The 22,387-nt window shown below is 41.4% G+C and overlaps 1 protein-coding gene across 2 annotated transcripts in view; it reads right to left on the reverse strand.

The window, feature by feature from the left end:
* ALK (ALK receptor tyrosine kinase) overlaps window positions 1-22,387 on the reverse strand; it is a 678,275-nt gene that overhangs the window by 16,729 nt on the left and 639,159 nt on the right. For both annotated transcript variants that reach the window (XM_074341849.1, XM_074341848.1), the window contains 3 exons: window positions 8,029-8,126; window positions 4,556-4,648; window positions 2,337-2,438 (listed from right to left, as the gene is read on the reverse strand). In XM_074341849.1, coding sequence (XP_074197950.1) covers window positions 2,337-2,438; window positions 4,556-4,648; window positions 8,029-8,126 — 293 coding nt within the window. The remainder of the gene's footprint in view (window positions 1-2,336; window positions 2,439-4,555; window positions 4,649-8,028; window positions 8,127-22,387) is intronic.

Consider the following 22,387-nt stretch of genomic DNA (forward strand, 5'->3'; position numbering starts at 1 on the left):
GGGAGAATCAAGCTCCCTGACTTCAGACTGTACTACAAAGCTACAGTAATCAAACAGTATGGTACTGGCAGAAAAACAGACACATAGATCAATGGAACAGTATAGAAAGTCCAGAAATAAACCCATGCACTTATGTTCAGTTAATCTACAACAAAGGAGGCAAGAATATACAACGGAGAAAAGACAGTCTCTTCAACAAGTAGTGCTGGGAAAACTGGACAGCTACCTGTAAAAGACTAAAATTAGAACATTCTCTAACAGTATGTAGAAAAATAAACTCAAAATGGATTAAAGGCCTAAATGTAAGACCAGACACTATAAAACTCCTAGAGGAAAACACAGGCAGAACGCTCTTGGACAAAAATCACAGCAATATGTCTTTTCAACCAGCTCCTGGAGTAATGGAAATAAAAGCAAAAATAAACAAATACGCTCAAATTAAACTTAAAAGCTTCTGCACAGCTAAGGATACCATCAACAAAATGAAAAGACAACCTACAGAATGGGAGAAAATATTTGCAAATGATGCAAAAGACAAGGGACTAATTTCCAAAATACACAAACAGCTCATACACCTTATTAACAAAAAAACAAGCAACCCAAGCAAAAATGGGTAGAAGACCTAAACAGACATTTCTCTGAAGACAGACAGATGGCCAACAAGCACATGAAAAGATGCTCAACATCGCTAATTGTTAGAGAGATGCAAATCAAAACTACAATGAGATATCACTTCATACCAGTCAGAATGTGCATCATTAAAAAGTTTACAATTAATAAATGCTGGAGAAGGTGTGGAGAAAAAGCAACTCTCCTACACTGTTGGTGGGAATGTAAATTGGTGCAGCCACTATGGAGGACAGTATGGAGGTTCCTTAGAAAACTAAAAATAAACTTACCATATGATCTAGCAATCCCACTCCTCGGCATATACCCAGAGAAAAATATAATTCAAAAAGACACATGCACCCTATTGTTCACAGCAGCACTATGTACAATAGCCAAGAAATGGAAACAACCCAAATGTCCATCAACAGAGGACTGGATAAAGAAGATATGGCTTGTATATGTGTGTACACGCACGCATGTACATGCATGTGCGCGCGCGTGCACACACACACGCACACACACACACACAGGAATACTACTGAGCCACAAAAAAGAATAAAATAATGCCATTTGCAGCAACACGTATGGATCTGGAGATCATCATCCTAGGTGAAGTAAGGCAGAAAGAAAAATGCCATATGATATCGCTTATATGTGGAATCTAAAAAAAAAAAAAGACACAAATGAGCTACCTATTTATAACTTAGATGACTGATTTCTTGAATATGTGTTAGCTCATTTGACTGTCCTTTATGATTGGATTACTGCATTCTGTTGATTATTTTGTGGTTGGCTTTATTCCTTTGGTAACTATGTAAGTTTAAAAAGCTAAAGCTCTAAACTCTTCTTTGAAACAATAAACAGTACATAGTGTAAATTTTTAAATGATTTTATCTCTCAATGAGTTGCTCTTCCTAGAATAAATTTTGTTTAAAAAGAAAAGAAATGTGGATATTTAAAGATTAAAAAAAAAAAGAAGAAGGAAATTTTCCATTTGCAACAATATAGATGAACCAACAGGACAGTCTGTTAAGGGAAGTAAGTCAGACTCAGAAAGACAAATACCACATGACCTCACTTACAAGTGGAATCATAGAAGCAGAGAGTGGAACAGTAGTTGCCGGGGGCTAGGACGAAGGCGAAATGGGGAGAAGCTGGTCAAGGAGTATGAACTCTCAGCTATGCAGGAGGAGTAAGTTCTGGAGAGCTAATGTACAGGAAGTGATTTCCAAACTTATTTTCAGCTGCAGAAGGGGTCTCACCAGTCACCTGCAGCACTTTTGTGCTGATAATTATTTCCTTTTCTCTTTTATTCTGTCAGTGTGGAGAATTTCATTGATCCATTTTTCTAATCTTAACACTGCATTCCTGGTATAAACACAACTTCATTATTATGTTACAATATTACGCGTGGCTTTCAATGAGTGGCCCCCCAGCTGGCAGCATCAGCACCACCTGGGAACTTGCTAGAAATGCAACTTCTCAGCCACCCCAGACCTTCTGAATCCTAAGCTGTCAGGGCGGGGTCCAGTGTTTTGCCTGTGTTTTACCAAGCCTCTCTGATGACCCTGATGCTCTGTTGATAGATGCCCATGTCTGCGAGCCCCGCTGGTCGAGAGATGCTGATTCTCCTCTTACTTTCCCCACGTGGGTGTGGTATCATCTGGCCCATGAGCTCTACCATAAGGCCCATAGTGAGACCAGGAGGAGGCAGCAGAAAGACTCACCACGTGTCTGTTTTAGATGTAAATATTCCTTCCATGAAGGCCTCTGGGGGCATCCATTTGACCGGCAGCATCGCACAGCCTCCCTTCCTGTAGTAGCTCGCTCTGCGGGGAGAAGAGAAAACCAGGCTTGGTTCTGGAGATGGCTCTGAGCGGAAGCTCGGCCAGGTAACTTGTGAGAGTGGTGACAGCAAGGTCTGCCTGTTAATAAGCTGAAATTAATGAGGGGCTCTCGTGATTCAGAAGGAGAGCAGGGACACAGATCATTTAGTTAGCAACCTGAGTGTCATTTGATAGGAGACAAAAGAGCCCGCTGGAGGCGGGAAAGAAAAGATCTATGCAATGACTAAAATACCCACTAGCAGATGGTTTGATTTCCCTGATGGGTTTTGTTTATTATAACTCACAATGAATAACATTACTCCAACCTTATGTGTACTGATGTTCCTGATGATCCACAGGAACACTAGATGCAAAACGGGAGAACTGAGAGCAGGCTGGTGTCTCCCGCAAGGGGGTCCTCCATGGCCTCACACCATGGCTAACTGAATACAGGCGCTCAGCGAATACTCTAGGCTGCTGGTGGGAAGCTGCCTCCCACAGCACAGCCCCGAGGAGAACACAGGGCTAGTGGGGAGCTGGCTTCAGAGGTATGAGTTAACTTACTAGTTTTGGTCAGTGATGTTATTAGTGCAGCTCACTGATAGAAAGCTTATGAATTAATTTATACCTCTGAAGCCAGCATCACCCCTGCCCTGTGTCCTCCTGCCGGGTAGGTGATCGGAGGCACCCGCAGCCCCAGCTGCCTAGATTAATTAATTACTTCAATAAACATGAACTGAGTATTTAGCATGTGTCAGGTACCCTGCTGCATGCTGAGGACACAAGTAAGGCTATGGTTCAGCGGAAGAAACAATGGCAGTACAGCACAACATGTGATGATGTAGGTATGTACGAAACTCGGCGACCAAAGAATGGATTTGTTCTACCCAAGGTGGGGGTAAGGTACAGGGAAAGCTTCGTGGGGGGCATTGATGGAGCTGACTGGCCAAGAAGCTCTCAGAGAGGGCTGACACATGGGATTGCATGGGACATGTGGGAACTGAGGGACTAGGTAAGTGAGGGTGGTGAAGCCTAGAGTTAGGAACTGTCTGAGCTGAGAATGGAGAGGAAGGGGCCAATCACTGAGGGCTCGCTGAAGTCACATTTGTATCTTACAGCACAGGCACTCCCGGGGGCTCTGAGAAGGCAGAGCAGGAACACTGGGATTCTGGGTAGTAAAAGAAAGCAAAGTGGAGCATCACCAGGGTAATGCAGTGGAGACCAGTGGTGGATGACTGTGGCTGAAGACATTGCTAACTCACAATCTTCCATGTGCTGCTACCCTGTGGTACCAGGATGCCGTCAGCATTCTCACCCCATGGGGATTGCTACCAGCTCTGTTGGCAGCCTTCAAAGGGCTCCCTTCTTCTCCAAAGAGAGGAAGGTCTGCGTGACCATCTTTCCTCACTCTACCCCCAGATTAGGGAAGGTGTAATTAGTGACCACACGAGGGAGTGACCTGCTCAGTTCATGGAGCAAGTCCCTACTGTAAATAATTAGACAAAGAAGAAACCAGGGGTTGGGAAGAGAAGAGTGAGATAAAATACAATAGGCGTGGGGTTTTTTAAATTAAATTTTTAATTTTAGTTTTTAATGTAGCTTTGAGAATATGAAAAGGAAAAATAAACAAAACTGAGCTAAGTACTTTGCTTAGCTTAGGACTCTGACCTCTAGTCTTGTGTCTCCTGGCAGAAATGGGAAAAGAGCAGTGAGCAGGGCCCGGTTTCCTGCCAGTTCTAGGTGCTCTTGCTGGGGGTCACAGAAGCTCAGGCTGCTTAGAATTCCTGGGCATTGAGGAAAGGGGTTAAGTAATTAAAGTTTACTTAGAAACTTTTCTCATATCAAGTATCTGGGTTATTCTGTGTCCCAGAACATGCCGGGATTAAAGACTTGGAACCAGAAAGACAACGTAACAGCTTAGTGTCAATTACTGAGGCAGCGTGGTCCTAGCATCAGCCTTTCAGGCATAAGCAATAATTAAGGTTTCCTGTGTCCTGAAAAGGAACTTAGTGACATTTAGGTGGCAAGTTGACAAGGCACCAGAGACGACTCGTCCCGTTCTCTTGAGGGGATGAGGCTGAGGAGGTGCACTCTGATGGGTGCTGGCGGTCCTTACTCACCTGTAGATGTCTCGGGCCATCCCAAAGTCTCCAATCTTGGCCACTCTCCCAGGGCCTGGACAGGTCAAGAGGCAGTTCCTGGCAGCAATGTCCCTGGGAAGGAAAAAATGAGAGAATGTACTTCCTAATTTTATTCCTGGGAAGATAATGTTTAATATTTATCACAAGTTTTTCCACCTCCAACCTGAAGTTCAAACAGTTCCCCTTTCTACCCTGTATTTCCTTTACTACATTACACTTCAGTATGAAAGAATTAGCTACAGCAAATGTAGGTCTCAGAACTAACAGGAAATAGAAAAGGATTAGTGGAGATGACTGAAAATGTTTAGTGGGGTAATAATAATGAAAATAACTATAATAGGAACTAGGAAATGTACTGGCCTTTTACTGTGTACTAAGCATTGTTCTGAATGCTTCATATCTAATTCTCACAACCCTATAAGGAACAAGGTGCTATCATTACCCTTATTTTACTAAAAAAACGTAAGCTAAAATAAGACAATAAAGGGACAGAAGAAACGTATTTGGCTTTAGGCTGCTGTTCTGTACAGATTGCTGGCTGCTTTCTGCGGTTGTTTGAAGGCGTGTTCTGGAACAGTATGATTTCCATGATCTAATTCAAGTAGGTCAAGGTATTCCCGAATATTTCTGGTTCTATTTTTTACTCAGCCATATGGTTCTTACATCCATGATTTTATCTAAAGCCTTTGTAGGCATCATGGCTACGTGGCTGAAGAATCACTTCCGTTGAGCTATGAAGTTATTGTGTATTCTTTGTTGTTAGACTCCAGACGGCCTGTTTTCCGGTAGCACGCCTGTACGGTATGATCAGAATCCTTCCAAGAGTCATCAGCTTCTACTTGCTAACTGCTAACCCATTTCTGACATGCATGTGGGAACAAAGGATGCGTCAGAAGAAGTGTGGAATGGGTCTCTAATAATACTATTAATTCCTGGACAGAAAAAAGTACTACTTGATGGTGTTTTCATATTTTCAACTGGTTTCATGAAGGTCCTGATCTTTGGTCAAGAAAGAAGGACATGGAAAATAAACAACTGGATTGTATTAAACACAGGATCTGGCTAGGGGGTCATGGCTTAGGATGCCAGAACAGTGGGTCAGGGTGGGAGATGGATGCTGTTAGTGCCATGTCTTCATCCAGAAGGTTTAAATTGACTTTTGAGGCACAATGGTGCATAAAACGCCCTAATAAAACCATAAAAGCATAACATACATGACATCAAAAAGAAGAAAAATAGTGGGATATATAGCCAGTGCATCTCAAGATAAATACAGTGAGGGAGACCAGGAATAGTATGTATGGCTCTGGAAATGTCTTTTCGTTGATGTGCATGGAATGGTTGCTTAAAAAAGTGATGTTGAATTTAATGGCAAGAAAGTAATGTAGTATCAGAGACCAATCCAAGAATTGGCGGCATGACACATATTTCTTGAAATGGCAATAAACCATGTCCAAAGGAAACAGATCTAATAGAAAAATGGGTGTGTGGATCTGATGGAGAGTTCCACTCTGAATTCAGGAGGTGCGTGCATGGGAGTCTGTGACTCTTAAGGCAGATATGGGCTAGAGGATGGAAATAATGAAGTCACCTGTCGTGGGGGTGCACCGCAGACCTCACAGCCAGTTAGAGGTGTAAAAGGTGCTTTCCTAAAACCGGTTAGCCCAGAGGAAAAGCTCTGATTGAGATGGACAATTTCTCCTAATAGTTGCCTTTTGCTTATAAAGCAGATCATCTGATACATTCTTGATTTAATCTTTGACAACCTCATTTCTCAAAAAAGATTAAAGGAGCAACAAACTATTACTGTGGGATCTAATTCCGGTCTTTGGTGACTATTCACAGATTTGGAGTGACAGGAATCTTGAGAGCATGTGATCCTTTATCCATCCTGTTATCTTTTTATCTCCAGTAACAGAGCACTGGATATAGTAAAAATGTATCATGCCTCTTGGAAAGCAGATTTTAAAAAGTCAGAGGAAAGATGGATCTGACCCTCAGCCAGAGAATCTGGATGCTTGGTGACTACTAACGTAGTAGTACGTTACTACGTATAAAACGTAGTAATGATCTCAGAAAAAGTAGAAACGACCTCAGGGAGAAGTGAAGGGAGAGACCCCAAGTTACCAAGGTGCCAGCACGGGGTGCTCTCAGGTGAGCCCTGACTTAGGGGATGTAGACAAAAGATGGAAAGTGGCTCTAACCACGGACTAATTCCAAGAAGAGCACAACCTTGTCATGTCTGAGCAACAATAAAGCCCAGAGCTGAGATTTCTGGAAGGTTCTGGACACCGCAGAAAGGGCAAGAGCAGCAGTGGCAGGGCTGACTCTGCTTTGACGCGGAGTGGCTTTGGGTGAGAACATAAAGAACTGGGCCTGACTTCGCTTTTGCTCATTTCTCTCAAGCACCGTGACCTGTGAGCTGGGACGGTTTAGAATCAAGAGGGCGATCTGAAGACCGAAATGAAGTGACAGCCAAAGGAGGAGCCCATGTGAGCTCACGGCCTGGGTTTAGGAATGGTTTGGGGAAGCTCGGCCAGTGTATTTCTTGATCTTTAACTTCTTCATTTTTATTGGGGAGGAAAGCATAACTTGTTATCTGCTTCTACGCTTTTCTATCCCTGAAACTCATACAGCTTCTCTCATTTTCTACATCGTATTTACACATTCTAATTATTAGGAACATGTCTTATACTCTTTAAAGACGGGTTAATAAATGCTTATCAGTTCACCAGGTTGTTATTGACTAAATTGGGAGCAAATCATTAGGAAGAGCTTTGCAAAAAGCCTAACAATCTATTTGACTTTACAAAGTCATCGACAGCCACATGGAAAGAAATATGTGTCATCTCTCATGTCTCTAGCATTACACGTGAACTTGATGTCCCAGTCCAAACACCATTTAAACACAAGATCATATAGAGTGGAAGAAATGAAGTACAGAGTTTAAAAAAAATCAATATTCTTCATTTCAGAGTAGTTTAGAAAAAAATAATTTATCCAATAAATATTTACTGTGCCGCTCTATCCATCAGAGATCTGAAGATAAATAAAGTAGGGTCCTTGCCTTCGAGTTACCCATAGTCAGGTATGTGAAAATATAAACTCCTTAAGCTTCCCTTAAGGAGCACAGTCTTCTAGAAGAGGGAAATGTTAATGTGATGTAGGACTTGAAAGCTCCCCTGCCAGACACAGGCCGCAGCCCCTGCAGGAGGTCGGAAAGCGCTCCCCCGGGTCTCCGGCACTGGTATGGCTGTTTTATGATGCCCGCTTTACACGTGGGGCAGATGAAGCCCTGACATAGTAATCACCTTAGAGACGAACAAGCTGAACCATCCCAATAGCTCGAGAGAGACCTATTGTTCTGCTCTGAAGAGGAGAGCTGGGACTTTGAGACACGGGGCAAAGCATCACACAGAAGGCGAGGGAAGAGCAGGGTGACCCAGACTCACCGGTGGATGAAGTGGTTCTCCTCTAAGTACTGACAGCCACAGGCGATGTCCTGAGCCACATGCAGCAGGTCCAGCATGGCCAGGGAGGAGGGCTGACTCTGCAGGGAGACACAAGTGACCGGCCGATGAGATGCTCCTGGGGGAGAGAAGACCTGAAACACCAGCTCCCAGTGCTGGCCAGTGGGGCAGACGTGGGCATGCCGTCCCTGGGGTCTTGGCCCTGGCTGCACACTGGAAATCACCTGACGGCTTTAAACAAATGCAGATCCCTGGGCTTCAGGCCAGACCAATGAGTCCACTTCTGTGCGTGGGTGCAGCGTCTGCAGGGTGCTCACCTGTAGCTCCCGGGAGAGTGCAGTGTGCAGTGGGGTGAGAACCCCAACCGCAGGAGCCAGGATGGGGCGGGGGGGTGGGTAGCGGAGGAAGATGCTTCCCTCCACACTTATTCTGCCCATTCCTCCACCTCAACCTTCATAAACATTTGAAGATGTATAAACGAGCCCCAAACACATACCCCCCAAATGTATAAACAATATAAACAAGCCTATGAGGAAATCAAGGGGGACAATGTCGTGTTAAAAGCTCTATTTAAATGTTTAAAAATATTTTCAAAAATTTGTTTTCTTCAAGAAGACCTAGACCTGAAGTGGACTGAAAAAGGAAAATGCTGGGCAGTTGAAGAGCCCCCTCCAGCTTTTCCGCACTGTCTTTTTTGAGCAGAAGGAGCCATCCCCCAACTCTGGCATGCAGCCTGCCTGGCAGCCCGCCTGGCTTCCGCAGCACAGCCTGGTTGAGCCTGGTTGAGCCGCACAGCCTGGTTGAGCCCGGGGAAGTCTTCTCTGAGGGCTATGTTAACCCCGAAGTACCTGCGTCTGCAGCAGCGCGAGCTCGTGCAGGGTCACATTCACCGTGCTTTTCTGCGCTGATTATACCACGTCTCCAAGTGAACCCCGAGGCCCCTGAGGCAGGGCCTTCAGCACCCACTCCCGGGGTCTGCAGCATGATGCTTAGCATGCTGCCGTGGCTCAGTGAACACTGGGGCCTCCGGGGACTGATCACAGCTGAACTAGGGTTCACCCAGATGCCCGTGGGGTTTTCTCTACCACAGATCAGGACGGCCCTGAGACTCCCTGCAGCAAGAGCATGGATCTGGGGGAGACAGAGAGGAGTCATGCTTGTCTAGAGCACGCTCAGTTCTGGGGGAGACAATTTAGGGAGGGGGATAGCCTCTGCCCATGGAACATCAGGCAGTGCCTTACATGAAATAGAGCAAGTCCAAGTACATGATCTCCACTGATGCAACATCCTGTGTGGTCAGTAGGGAAGAGAGGTTATCTTCATATTAAAGATGAGAAGGCTGAGGGCTCAGAGATGCTAAGTGACTCACTCCAGGTCACACAGCTAAGAGCGGGGAGCCCAACCTGCCCTGAGCTGGGCTTTAAGGACCTGGGTTGGGGGAGGCAGGCTTCTAGGAGTTAAAGTTGAGCTTCTTGGGAGAACATGTCAGAGAAGGGCCAGCGAATCCGTGGACCCAAGTGAATAAGATACAGCACACAGATGCCGTGAGAGCACTTTTCAGTGGTCTGTTGAGCTGAGCTGAGCTGAGCTGAGCTGGGCTTCATCCTGCTGGTCCCTTACTAGCTGTGTGACCTGGGACTGACTGTTTTGCCTCTGTCAAAGCTGTAGTGTCCTCATCTGGGAAAGGGGCTTTAGACTATCAGCCTCACTGGATTGTTATGAGGACCCACAGAAATGTTACCAAGCTCAAGTTCGTGTGCCCGACTCTGAAGCTTTGGAGTTTGGAGCAGAGAAAGGTTTATTGCTGGGCTGAGCTGGGAGAACTGAGGATGGCTCATGCCCCTCAGACCCCGAACTCTCCAAAGGGTTTCAGCTTAGCATTTTTAAAGACCAGCTGAGAGAAGGGCAACCCAGGGTATGTGATCAGCTGTGCGCAATTCTCTGACTGATGGTGATCAATCCTTTGGCACCAGGAGGTCTGGGGGCTAGGTGCTCATGATCATTAAGTAGTAATTTCTTCCACTTGGTGGTGTGTTTTTTAACATCTGAAAAACTCAGGAAATATGCATGAGATACTATTCTCTGGGTACTTCAGAGAGGTACAGCAGAGGATATTGGGGAAGGGGTCTGTCCTGGGAAGGCCCCATAGGGTCTTGCTTGGTTACAGTCTGCCCCTCTTTTCTTTGATACTCCTCAATCTTGAAGAAAACAGGTGCTGGACAAGAAGAGGAATATTCTGGACAGAGAGGTTCATCATCAGCTTGGCAGAGGAATTAGATTTCAGTCTCCAGTCCTATTTCATTCCTCCCCAGATCTTTCAGGGAATGGGACAGAGACTGCTCTGGCGAGTTCCTGCTGAAACGGGGCATAGCCCTACCTTGATTTGGGAAATGGACACCGAGTTGCAAATATACCCGAGTTCCAAGTCCTGGATTCAAGTCTTGCATGATTAAGAACCCATTCCCTGAGGAATTTAGGAGAATAAGCCTGAAAACCAGTCTGCACCTGGCATTCTGGGGGAGACTTGCAGCCAGCTGTCTACTTTTATCTGAGTAGGTCTTAACTTTTGATGCAATATTAACATATATATAACAGGAGCTATTGGCCACTACATGTCTCCTTTTTCTTGCTAATATCTGACCCAAAACAATTTTATTATCTAAAAATTTAAGTTACAAGAGGAGAACTTGAGGTCATAAGGTTACAGCTGCCATCTGCCAGCAGACACTGCTTTGAGAATGGCCAGTGGCATCCTTAGTATGACACAGCTCAGAAAATTTGAGTTCAACAATACAGGAACATGTCTCAAATCACATCTACAATGGCCACCTAGTTTTACCTTAGATGTCTGAACCACAGCTACTCCATTTTGACTTTTAAATGCATTCCCCTCCTCAAGACCAAAGCAGATGTATAATGCATGCCTGAAAGGCCATAAAACAGGCCATTTTTGTCAGTAAAGTTTCAGTCAAACTGTGAAGGAAAAGCCGGGCTGGTCTAACAAGATAACTCACAAATCTAACTATCGGAATACTGATCTGAGTTCTGCTGGACTAACTTGTAAATCTAAGTTAATTAGTGTTGGTTTGCTGTTCATGTTTTTTGCTAGCCAGCTGGATTTTCAAAGATACATATCTGGCTTTGGAATGTTGGTTTGCTACCTCCCTGCCTCCATTTTTGTGATAAAGATGCTGCTAAAGCTGTCCCATGCCTATTGGCCGAATACCCCAAGCTTGTACTTTACCCTATAAAACCTCATGCGCACGTCTTGGAGGTGCTCAGAGCTTTGGAGCAGAAGCCCCTCTGGGCCTGCCGGCGTAATTCATCTGAGTACTCCAACCCTCCGAGTGGTGCTTGTTTCTTGGCTGGCCTGTCATTTCTGTAACAAAACCATGTACAAGCCAGAATGACTTCCCCACACCTCAATATGTGCAGATTTTCCCATCATTTCCCCTTTAGATTGCAAATCTTTCAACAGAAAGTATTGACGATCAAAATATCTGTCCCTGGACGCTAGGGTGGTGGCTCCTGCCCCAAATTTAGATCATGTCCCTGGGTGCTAGGCCTCCTTTATGTTTGCCTAGTTACCTATGTTGGGGGAAAACTAATCAGATATCGTGAACACATTATAGGCCAAACATTTTATCACTTACACCCAGTTGTTACACAAGCATGGTACACATGCTTTTAGCAATGGACTTAAAGCAAGCATTGGGTAGTTATACTCTGTGACAACCCCATTAAGAGAGTTCTCTTTCTATTCTGAACGCTGGCGGCAACAGTGTGGTTAAAAGTAAAACAATAACTTTCAATATTGATAGGGAAACAAACATTTGATAAACAGTTCAATTTAAAAAAAACATAGATTAAAAGCCAGCAATATTCCAGACAAAACCAAAAGACTAGAAACACATTCATTAGTCCCCCTAACCCTTCTACCAATAGTTCCATGAAATCAAGAGTTTTCATTAGACTTTTCAAATATCCTACTGTGAACGAGAATACTGCAATGTGAGTGAAAATACTGCAAACATATCAGTAAACAAAGAATGCTGAAACCAAGTCATCAGTGGCTGCCGCCACCCCCCAGTGGGGACAGGCCTGCAGCCCAGCCTCTGCAGCCACTCACAATGGTGCCCTCTGAGTGGACTCAGAATAAGAAAGAATAGGATACTGGCCCTAGATAGCTAGGTGCTTGTCAAAGGAATGAATTCAGTGAGCCCAAATGTTTGCTTCCTCCCACACATAGAAAAGCACTAAATTCTTTAACTTGAAATGCCTGGTTTTCTTTAGATAACAAGTAATCTTCTATTGTTCCAACTACCTGGTCTTTGTTGTAAAGCTCCTATATATCCTAGCGCCTCCCCTACCTCTTCGGAGCAGTCCCTCAGAGAGATCTGAGAGGCTGTCATCCCGGCTCGAGTCCTTCCGCCAAATAAAACATAACTTTTAACTTTTAGGCTGCGCGTTTATTTCAGTCAACAGTTTTGGTGACCACGAAGGGACCCGGAGCAGACTTCTCTCCTTCGCCTGAACTCCACAAGGAACCGGAGCCTTGGTACCAGCAGAGGCCCTTCGTGCCCATCCGCCTCCTCATGGAGTCCAGACGAATTTGGGTGAGTCTCTCCTGGTTCTCGGATCTCCCATATTGGTTGATGATCCTGAGTTTTATTTGGCAGTGTATCCAGGTACCTGGCCCTCCAGTTGAAACATACTGGGGGGAAATACCCACCCAGGTGGAGACATGCTGGGTGGGGCCTGGTTGAAAGATACCGGGAAATACCCACCTTGGGGAGACGTCCCGAGTGGGGCTGGTTGAAAGATACCAGGGAAATACCCACCCAGTGGAGACTCCACGGGTAGGGCTAGTTGAAAGACGCCAGGAAATACCCACTCAGTGGAGATGTCCTGGATGGGGCTGGTTGAAAGATACCAGGGGAATACCCACTCAATGGAGACATCCCGAGTGGGGCCTAGTTGAAAGATACTGGGGTCTGGACTGAGTGGTTAGGTAAGAGGCTGGTCTAACGCTTTCCTCAATTTGGCTACCTCCATTAAATTTGTCAGGATAAAAGTAAAACTCTTATGAGAAACCTTTCAACTCCAAAAACGGGGCCCTCCTCCTGGCTGGCAACAGCTTTCTCAGGTGACTGAGAAACTTGCAGGAGTGGTAGAGGCAAAGACCTCATGCTGTGCAGCTGTCCCTGTGGGAAAACCTACTTCCAATTTTATTCTGACAACCTGATCTTAAAATGGGGAATAGAACTTTCAAAACAAAAGAAAAAGAAATGATAGATTGCCAGCCTCCAACTAATAACCTAGCCAGATTTATCTACGTACAAAACTTACAACTTTAATTGGGAATTTAAAAATCTCACTCTGAAAATAACTAGCCAAGCCTGATAAAACATTTTTTGGAATTCTGACCTTATAAAAACAAAAGCCCCTTTAGGGGGAACTTGGATTTCTCTTCCTGTGTCCTTGAAATGTAGATGTTTTGTCTTTCTCTGGGTGTTTTATGTGTGAGTGTGTATGTATATATGTGTTTCCTTTTTTTTTTTTAAAGGAAAACTTGGACTCTGCCATGCAAAAGGTACAAGTATTGTGTACATATGGCGGCCAAGGAAATAAATTGGGTTTCTCAACAGTTCTTTGATTGTACCAATTCTCAGGCATTTTGCCATTTTTAACCTTTGTTGCATCAGCCTGGGCCACAAAGGCCTTTACCTTTTGGGGAGTAAACTTTTGAATTTTATTTAGGCAACATCCCCACTCTCATGTGGAAAAGCCTCTTCATCTTATTGGTTTAAAGTCACTATATATGTATATTAATTGATGGCCAAATGATGGATCCTTTAATTTGGAAAAACTTCTAAATTGGTGAAAATTAAGAGAGCTCTCATTATAAACAGCTGTTTTATTGGTACATATTAAAATCAATCAAGTTTAAAGGTGGGAAAATATATCTAATGGTTAACCTGAGAACTTAGTTTAAATGAGGGAAAAGACCGGTTTGGAAAGCTACATTTGTGTTTTCCCTTTCCCTCAATGGTTTTAGAGATCCTAATAAAAACACTAGAATAATTAATGTTAATTAGGTTGAGTAACTGAAAAAAGGAATGTAAAAATGTCAAAAGATTTTTTCTTAACAAAAAAAATAAGGGACTTACCCCAAATGGATAAATATTTTTAGATGGTTATTTTGAATGGGATAAATAAAATGGACATTTTTGGATTAAGATACAAGGTTTTGATACTACACTATGTAAAGTTAAAAAAAAAAAAAAAAAAAAGGCCAAAGAGATCACCTACCGGTCCCCAACATTAAAGTTCAAACAAGTCCGCTTTATTTACCCCAGTTTAAAATGTATACATTTATAGGGCTGGAAAACAATATCTATAGACTGAGATACTTGATCAATGATTGGGACAACAGACCAATTGATCAAATGAAAAATTTACAAGGGCCTAAGTCCTTTGGCTCAAACTTGGTGATCCCAGAGACTTTTATATAAAATTAGATAAAGTGGACAAAAAAAAAAAAAAAAAAAGGCTTCTGGCACTCCTTCTAAAAATAAGAAATATTGATTAGACCTAATGAATATTAAAATTAAAGGTATAAGAGTTAATAAAATTGAGACAGGAGTTTGTAAAATTGGTATATTTAAGTGGGCTTTATATAAACCTCTTTTGCTTAATTATGTTGTGGGATAGGTATGTTTCAATGGAAAAACGCTTCCCCTTCTTGGTATTATAAGGCTGGGCACATATCTGTCCCTCAGAAAATATTAATTAAACAAACTAAAGGAAACCAATAGAGTTGCCTGAGCTATCCAATATAAAGTAAAACAAAAAACTAATATTCAGGGGCTAATAAAAATAAGAGATTTACCCTGGGTTTAACTTACAACTCAAGGAAAAGAGATCTTACTAAATGCCTTCTGCAAGCTTTTGAAGACATGATAAAGTAAACCTTAAAGTTTTAAAACATGGAATTCCTTGTTTAGAGCTCTTCTCACTGATACAAAAAAGCAAATTAAGGAGATACAATCTGGCCTAGGTGACAGACCAGTTCTTTGGGGAACTGGAAGCAACTGTCTTTGTCTTGCAGATCAGAAATGTAAATACAGCAAACAATGACCTAGGACTGAGCCTAATTAGCTCAATGAAATAAACTTAAGGCCAAAGAAATTTTTGGCATTTTAGAACTCAGAACTCTGACAGGTCCTTCAGACTTTGTCAAGAAATCTTAAATGTCTTTTTCATAAATAGTAAGCCTTAGTGATTTGAGCAAGCAAATTCAGCTTACTCCAACTGTTTTTTATAAGCAGTAAATTTAATTGTAATACCTAATTCCTAAGTAAGTTTAAAGTGAAGTTATGAGATCTCTAGCTTTTGTCTGTTTGTAAGTCTGTGTACACATTATAGATTTGAGATATTTCTACTGCTAAAAAAAAAAAATCAAAGTCAAAGAGCTCTACTTAATTGACGTAAAAATAAGAGCTTACAAATTAAGTATTTTTAAAATAAAAACTGACCAAATTGACTTTCAGGTTCACATGAACTGGAAAATATTTAATATTAAGTTAATGCTTGGTATTAAGTTTAGTTTAAGTTCATTCTAATTAATAAAGACATATTTAGAGTCATCAATATAATACCCTTACTGTACCTAGGTTTAATGAAAGTCAAATAAGATCCTGTTATATCTGTTGCAGATTTGTCAAAATAATAATAATAATATTAATAATAATAATAATAATAATATGTGATAAAATTCTAAGTAAATTAAAATGCAAATAAGATGAGGCGTTTTGGGTAAATTCTTTAAAATATATTTTTTAAAATGTATGCTTAAAATAATCTCTAAATATTTGGTATCTTTAAATTCTAGAGTTGTGCTAAATTAAGTTAAATGATGGGAGTTTATTAAATAGCTATGCTGTTTTCAGATAAAATAAGATTGAAATATTACTTAACATTTGACTTCCTCTTACAGAGAAATTAAAGGTGTTTAAAAATATTAATAAATGTTTGGCGCCACCCTGAAATATTCTCTACTATTAAGGGAAACCTCTCAGCATCCTAGGAAAATAAGGTGAATGTGTAAAGGAAGATATAAGGAATGGAATTATATTTTGTTAATGGAAAATAGTAACTTTGTCCTGAGCTGGTTACTTCTGAATGAAAGAGAAAATAAGGGACAAAATAATATGAGTATAGAAACTTATGGAAGCCTTGTGGAAGAGGAACCCTCAAGAAAGAGTCTTGTACATGGTCAGGATTGGCTAAGTTTAGAATGAATTTGGTCAAAGTAAAAGAATCTTAGAAGTAACCCGGTAAAAGACTAGATTTGGTTTTCTCTCTGTTAAATGGACAAAGTTTTCTTAAAATGTTAATCTGCCTTCAGTAATAGATTGTAAAGCTCCTCATACCCCTTAGGTGATCTGTTCTGCCTTTACATTTGAAATATTTTCTTGTTAATGAGTAAGTACTCTTTCACAGTGATCTATACTTTTATCTGACCAAGTGTTTTGAAACCTTTTAACAAGCTTCCCAAATATCAATTTCTGATCAAAGTTCTTTTGACCTCCAGTTAACTTTGGGATGCTACAGAAGGCCCCTGAAACATCCCAAAGAGAGATTTTTAACTAGTAAGTTTCACTTGGTATGTTAAATAACATGGGATGTATTGTCAAATGAATAATAAATCTTCCTAGGTTATATTGTATGAGAAAATAGTATTAATATAGATATTCTAGAATTTATATGGACTCCCTAAAATTCTGGTATATCTGAAATGTTACCAGTCATAATTCTGGTTATTGTGACCAGGTTTCTTCATCAATTACAGTGTAACGGTGTTTAACCATGCTTTTAAATCTTTTGTCATTTATAGACGGTTATTGCTTTATTCTGATGATTTTACAAAATGCTTTCTCTTCAGGAGATTTACTGGTTTCTAATAAAATTCAAACTATCACACTGAACTAAACTGGGTAAGAAATTTTAAAGGTCTAATGAAAACTCTGATTTCATAACACTGTTAACAAAAGGATTAGTTACATGGGACTGAGTAAACTGATGAATATGGTTATAATTTTTTATTTTGTCTGAAATATTACTGGCTTTAATCTGTTTCCCAGACATAAAGAAACTTCTCTTTAAGCTAGTTATGATTCACAGCAATTTGATGAATTATACCTATGTAAGCAGACTTGGAACAGTTATCTTTTCTATCTGATCCCTCCAGAGACTGGAAACTCTTAGGTCCCCAGTGGCTGTATCAAATAAATTAAAAAGATCATCTCCTAACAGATATAGGCATCTCAAGGTATTTTAAGGACCTTAAAGAGAAAACAATTTACCTAAATCTGTAAGGCAAAAATCTATGACAACCCCTTGATGTGGCTTTCCTGGCCTTAGGAAACCTTATTAACATTCTAGTCTGAGACTCCTTATTAAAAGTTCCAACACAGCCAATTTAAAAGAGCTATATGATGAAATAATTAGACTGAACTTGTAAACAAATTAATCTTGATTTGACTATATTTGATAAAAATGAGGGAACGTTAGAGAGAAAAAGATTATATTTTAGTGGATATTAAATTCTAGTTTTGTTAATTGAGGTCTATATTTAAGACATTTCCCAAATCATTCCTTGCTGTTATGTTACATTGCTGCAAAGTTTAATTGAATTATTAAAAGGACACTATATGTTTGTTTCTGAAGCTCAATGATCTATCCTTGGGTAAAGATCCGATGCCCCATGACCTGCAACCAGGGGATTATACATACTAGAACAGACATGTCTTAAAGAACTGTCTCCAACCTGAATGAAAGGACCCTTTACCAGGTACTCTTAACTAGACCATGCACAGTGAAAGCTAAAGGAAATGGACTTTTGGATTAGTTTCCAGTCAGAGAGAGCCCCTGCAGTGGACTGGCCTATAGAGTACTGCTCACCTTAAAACAATGCTCAAATGAAGAAAAAGCTACCAGGCCAGGATGAGAAGAAGACGACATCTGAGGTAGACAGCTGACCCAAAACACTGGACCAGGCCTGTATACCAATTACTTTGATATTTGCTCACACCTTTGATTACAAACTAATCCAATTGTTAGGTTTATGGTAAATTACCTATGTCTAGTACTTCTGTGTTACCTTGGTGGGTTTCCCTACTCCAAGACTCTAACTAGATAGATAGCCTTCAGAAAATGTATTCTAAAAAGGAATGATAGTTCTGTTTAGGCCACTACTGACATTACAAGGTGGGAGACCTCACCTGGCCAATTAATAATACCTGCTCTGAACCTGACCATAAATATGAATTTTCTTATAAGATCACTCAAGCTCAATCAGAAACACAAGCAAAATTTTAACCCCAAAATGTTAACTTCTCAACTATTAAATCCTTACTTGTGACTTTATTAACGTTACTAACTGTATTACTTATATCCTGTCTATTTTATAAAATTGTTGTCTCCTCCACTTCCCAGTGTGTAACTAGGCCTCCAACAAGATTGATGATGGCTAAACATTTTGAGGAAACAGATAAAATTTATAACCCTGCATAAAATAATTGTAATAGTGTGATTCTAGGTATGGGAATGAGCAACGAGGGGTAAACATCTCCTGGGTCATAATAGATTAGTAAGACAGGTGATCCAGAGAATTTTTAGTATCAACAGGGCCTGATCCAAAACTAGCACTTTGAGTGGCATGTCAACAGATGCTTCACCTGATCTAAGAATGAGCCTTCCTAGCACCATGGGACAAAATTGGTCATGAAATGTCTCCCAAAATATTGGTCGAATTTAGGACCAAGAGGGAGCACTGTGAACGAAAATACTGTAATGTGAGTGAAAATATCAGTAAACAAAGAATGCTGAAACCAAGTCATCAGTGGCTGCCGCCACCCCCCAGTGGGGACAGGCCTGCAGCCCAGCCTCTGCAGCCACTCACAATGGTGCCCTCTGAGTGGACTCAGAATAAGAAAGAATAGGATACTGGCCCTAGATAGCTAGGTGCTTGTCAAAGGAATGAATTCAGTGAGCCCAAATGTTTGCTTCCTCCCACACATAGAAAAGCACTAAATTCTTTAACTTGAAATGCCTGGTTTTCTTTAGATAACAAGTAATCTTTTATTGTTCCAACTACCTGGTCTTTGTTGTAAAGCTCCTATATATCCTAGCGCCTCCCCTACCTCTTCGGAGCAGTCCCTCAGAGAGATCTGAGAGGCTGTCATCCCGGCTCGAGTCCTTCCGCCAAATAAAACATAACTTTTAACTTTTAGGCTGCGCATTTATTTCGGTCGACACTACCCAGCCCAGCATGATCCAAAAGAAAGCTATGCTTGTCAAAAAGTCCCCTCCATGAATCCTCTTAAAGATGGAGTAGCCCTGCAAAGCTTCAGCTTAATCGTCCATAAATGACCAAAAACCCAAGACAAGGTAAAAGGTCCAACCACAATCTTCTTGACAAAGAAGTTTCAAGTTGCTGTGACATACACTTCAAGGTAAGAACTATAACCATGACTCACAGCATTACACCAGGACACCTCCAAACTTCAGAACCCCCGCACAATTTCCAGAATGTCTGTACCAGCAACATCTGTCCATACCAAACAATCTGAGCCTTGTCACTCATTTGACAATGCTTCCCATGCAATTTAACATACCAACCAATTCTAGTTAGTTTAGTATTTTTCTCTGAGATGCCGCAGGAGCCCTCTGAAGCATCCCAAAGTTAGCTAAAGTTAAAAGAACTTTAATTAGAATTTGATAGGAAATTTGTCAAAAATATCAAAAAGCTTCACACAATTTGTTATCAGACGTATCCTAAATAAATTCATTCTCTCAACAGAGAGGAACCAAATCCAGTTCTGCACCAGCCTACTTTGAACAAAATCCATTTACCAAACTAAGTTTAATCTAACCTCAGCCTGACCACACACAGAACTCCTTTTTTAGGGCTCCCTTTCCAAAAACTTTCCACCACTTTCTGTATCCATATTAGTTTGTCCCTTATTTTTTCCCCATCTAGTACCAGCTCCAGGATGAAATCCCTTTCTTTTCCCTTAAAATGGAATTCCATTCCTCATACTTTTTTTTCTCAACACACAAATCCTACTTTCTTAGTATATACTGAAGTATTTTTCATTATTTTTAGTAGTATTAATTACACGCTTAAATAGAATCCTTAACTCTAAAAAATCTTAAATTTCTAGTGAAAACCAAGAAGCAAGCAATCATGAACTTTTACATTAGCATTCAGTAGACTGGCAAATAAAAATACCAACAGTAATCTCTAAAAACGTGTGCTTTCTACAGAAAAATCTCTCCAAGTGGCACCAAGCATATTTAATAACAGTCCTAAACACCTTTAGCTTCTCTGTAAAGGGAAGCCAATGTTCAGTAAATAAGGTTTCAGTATCTTATTTTATTTGGGAAGACCTAGTTATTCAACTATATTCAATCAACTTTCATCATTTAACTTAATTTAGCATAACTTGAAAATTTCAAGTTATCAAATTTCACTTGTACATAGACATTCCTAAAACATAATTATTTCTAAAGAGTTCACCCAAAAGTTTATCTCATTTGCATTTAATTTACTTATAAGAATTTCATCATACCAAGTTAATTTTCTTTCTGCTGAAGACTTCACAACAGAAATAACAAACTTACTAACCTTCAGTAAACCTAGGTACAACAAAAGACACGTCTATATTGATTATACCAACAAGCTTAAGCTAGCTTTTATATTAGATTTTAATATTGAATAGTCCCTAGATCACATGAGACAAATTTGTTCTGTCTAGCTTCTTTTATACTTCAAGGTATTTAATTTGTAAGCATTTACTTTTAACTCAATTAAATAGAGCTCATTTACAGGTTAATTTTTACATAAAAGGCAGAAGGAACCAGAGATATGTTTTTCCACTTGAGTTCAAAACAAAACAAAACAAAACTTTTTTTTCCATGAGAACTCAGGTAGATGATTTACATCTCAAAGACATAGGAAGAGAAATGCAAATTCTTCCCCTAATGGCTTTTACAAAACCCAACCATCTTGGCTATTTTCAGGGATTTTTTTTTTTTTTCAATTCCCAAACATCCACTTCAGTTGAAAGAAGTAACAGTAATAGACGATAATATATCATTTGCTCACATCCACATGCCTCACTTTCAGCAAAACCAGGGAGAGAGAACAGGATTTGCACTCAGGTACTAAGACCCACACACTCAAGATAAAAGCTGATTATTTTCTTTCATTTACAGGAGCACAGCTAAAGATCTCCCAGTTTTGCAAAAATACCCCAGGGGACTATAAAGATGGACCAGAGCTCTGAATACCCATAATAATTATTCACGGCTGGTGTTGTCAAATACCAAGCAAACAAATGCAATGCAAACGGCCTCTCAGTTGGTCCAAAAGGGGAGAACCCCAACCAATACCCCATCGGAGATAAAGCTAAATGAAAGCCCTCAAAGCTAGAAAGGGGAAATTCCAACCAACGCAGGTGAAGCAAATGCAATGGGGAAGAATACCCTGGTATCATCACACGCGAGCCCTGTTACTCACCAAAGACTTCTCAAACGGCCAATGCAAGTACTGCTACATCGCACACGCGCACACACACACACACACACACACACACGACAAGGTATAGCCCGAAAATTCCACTTTCACTCCCAGACAGAAGCTTCCAGAGTGGCCTGGATCCCCCAAGAGAATCCCCCAAGAGATCCCCCAGAGTGGCTCCCAATGAGCCCAGAATGTCTCACTTCCCCGAAGGGGATGAGCCCAGGTGGAGTGGGTCGAATTTTCCATCCTGCACAAGCCAGACCGGCTCACCCCAAAATGATACACAAAAGTACAAACAACAAATGAGCAACCATGGCACAGACAGAAAATCAGCAGAGGTGTAGTCTAAAATTCCACTTCTACTCCCAGACGGAGGCCTCCGAACAGACTGGGCCAGCTCCTGAAAAAGAACGGACCCAGAGTGGCTCACAAGGAGCCCAGAGAGGCTCACTTCCTGCAAGGGGATGAGCCGGGTGGCGTGGAGAGAATACCCAGCCCGCACAAGCTGGGGACTCACCTCCAGACGACACTGAGTGTGGACCGTAGCTCCGTCCCAGTTCCCGGAGCAAAGTGAGCTCTGTTAGCCGCTGGAGCCCAGGGAAGGGACTGGCCTGGGCCGGGGCTGACCTGCTACGGGAACAGACTCCTACGCTGGCTTCCCCCAAACTGTTACCAAGCTGTTTGCCTGCCCAACTGAGAAAGGTTAATCGAAGGGCGGAGCTAGGAGAAGGAATGGCTCATGCCCAATAG

This window comes from Camelus bactrianus, chromosome 15 (genome assembly GCF_048773025.1).
Source record: "Camelus bactrianus isolate YW-2024 breed Bactrian camel chromosome 15, ASM4877302v1, whole genome shotgun sequence".
NCBI classification, from domain to species: domain Eukaryota; kingdom Metazoa; phylum Chordata; class Mammalia; order Artiodactyla; family Camelidae; genus Camelus; species Camelus bactrianus.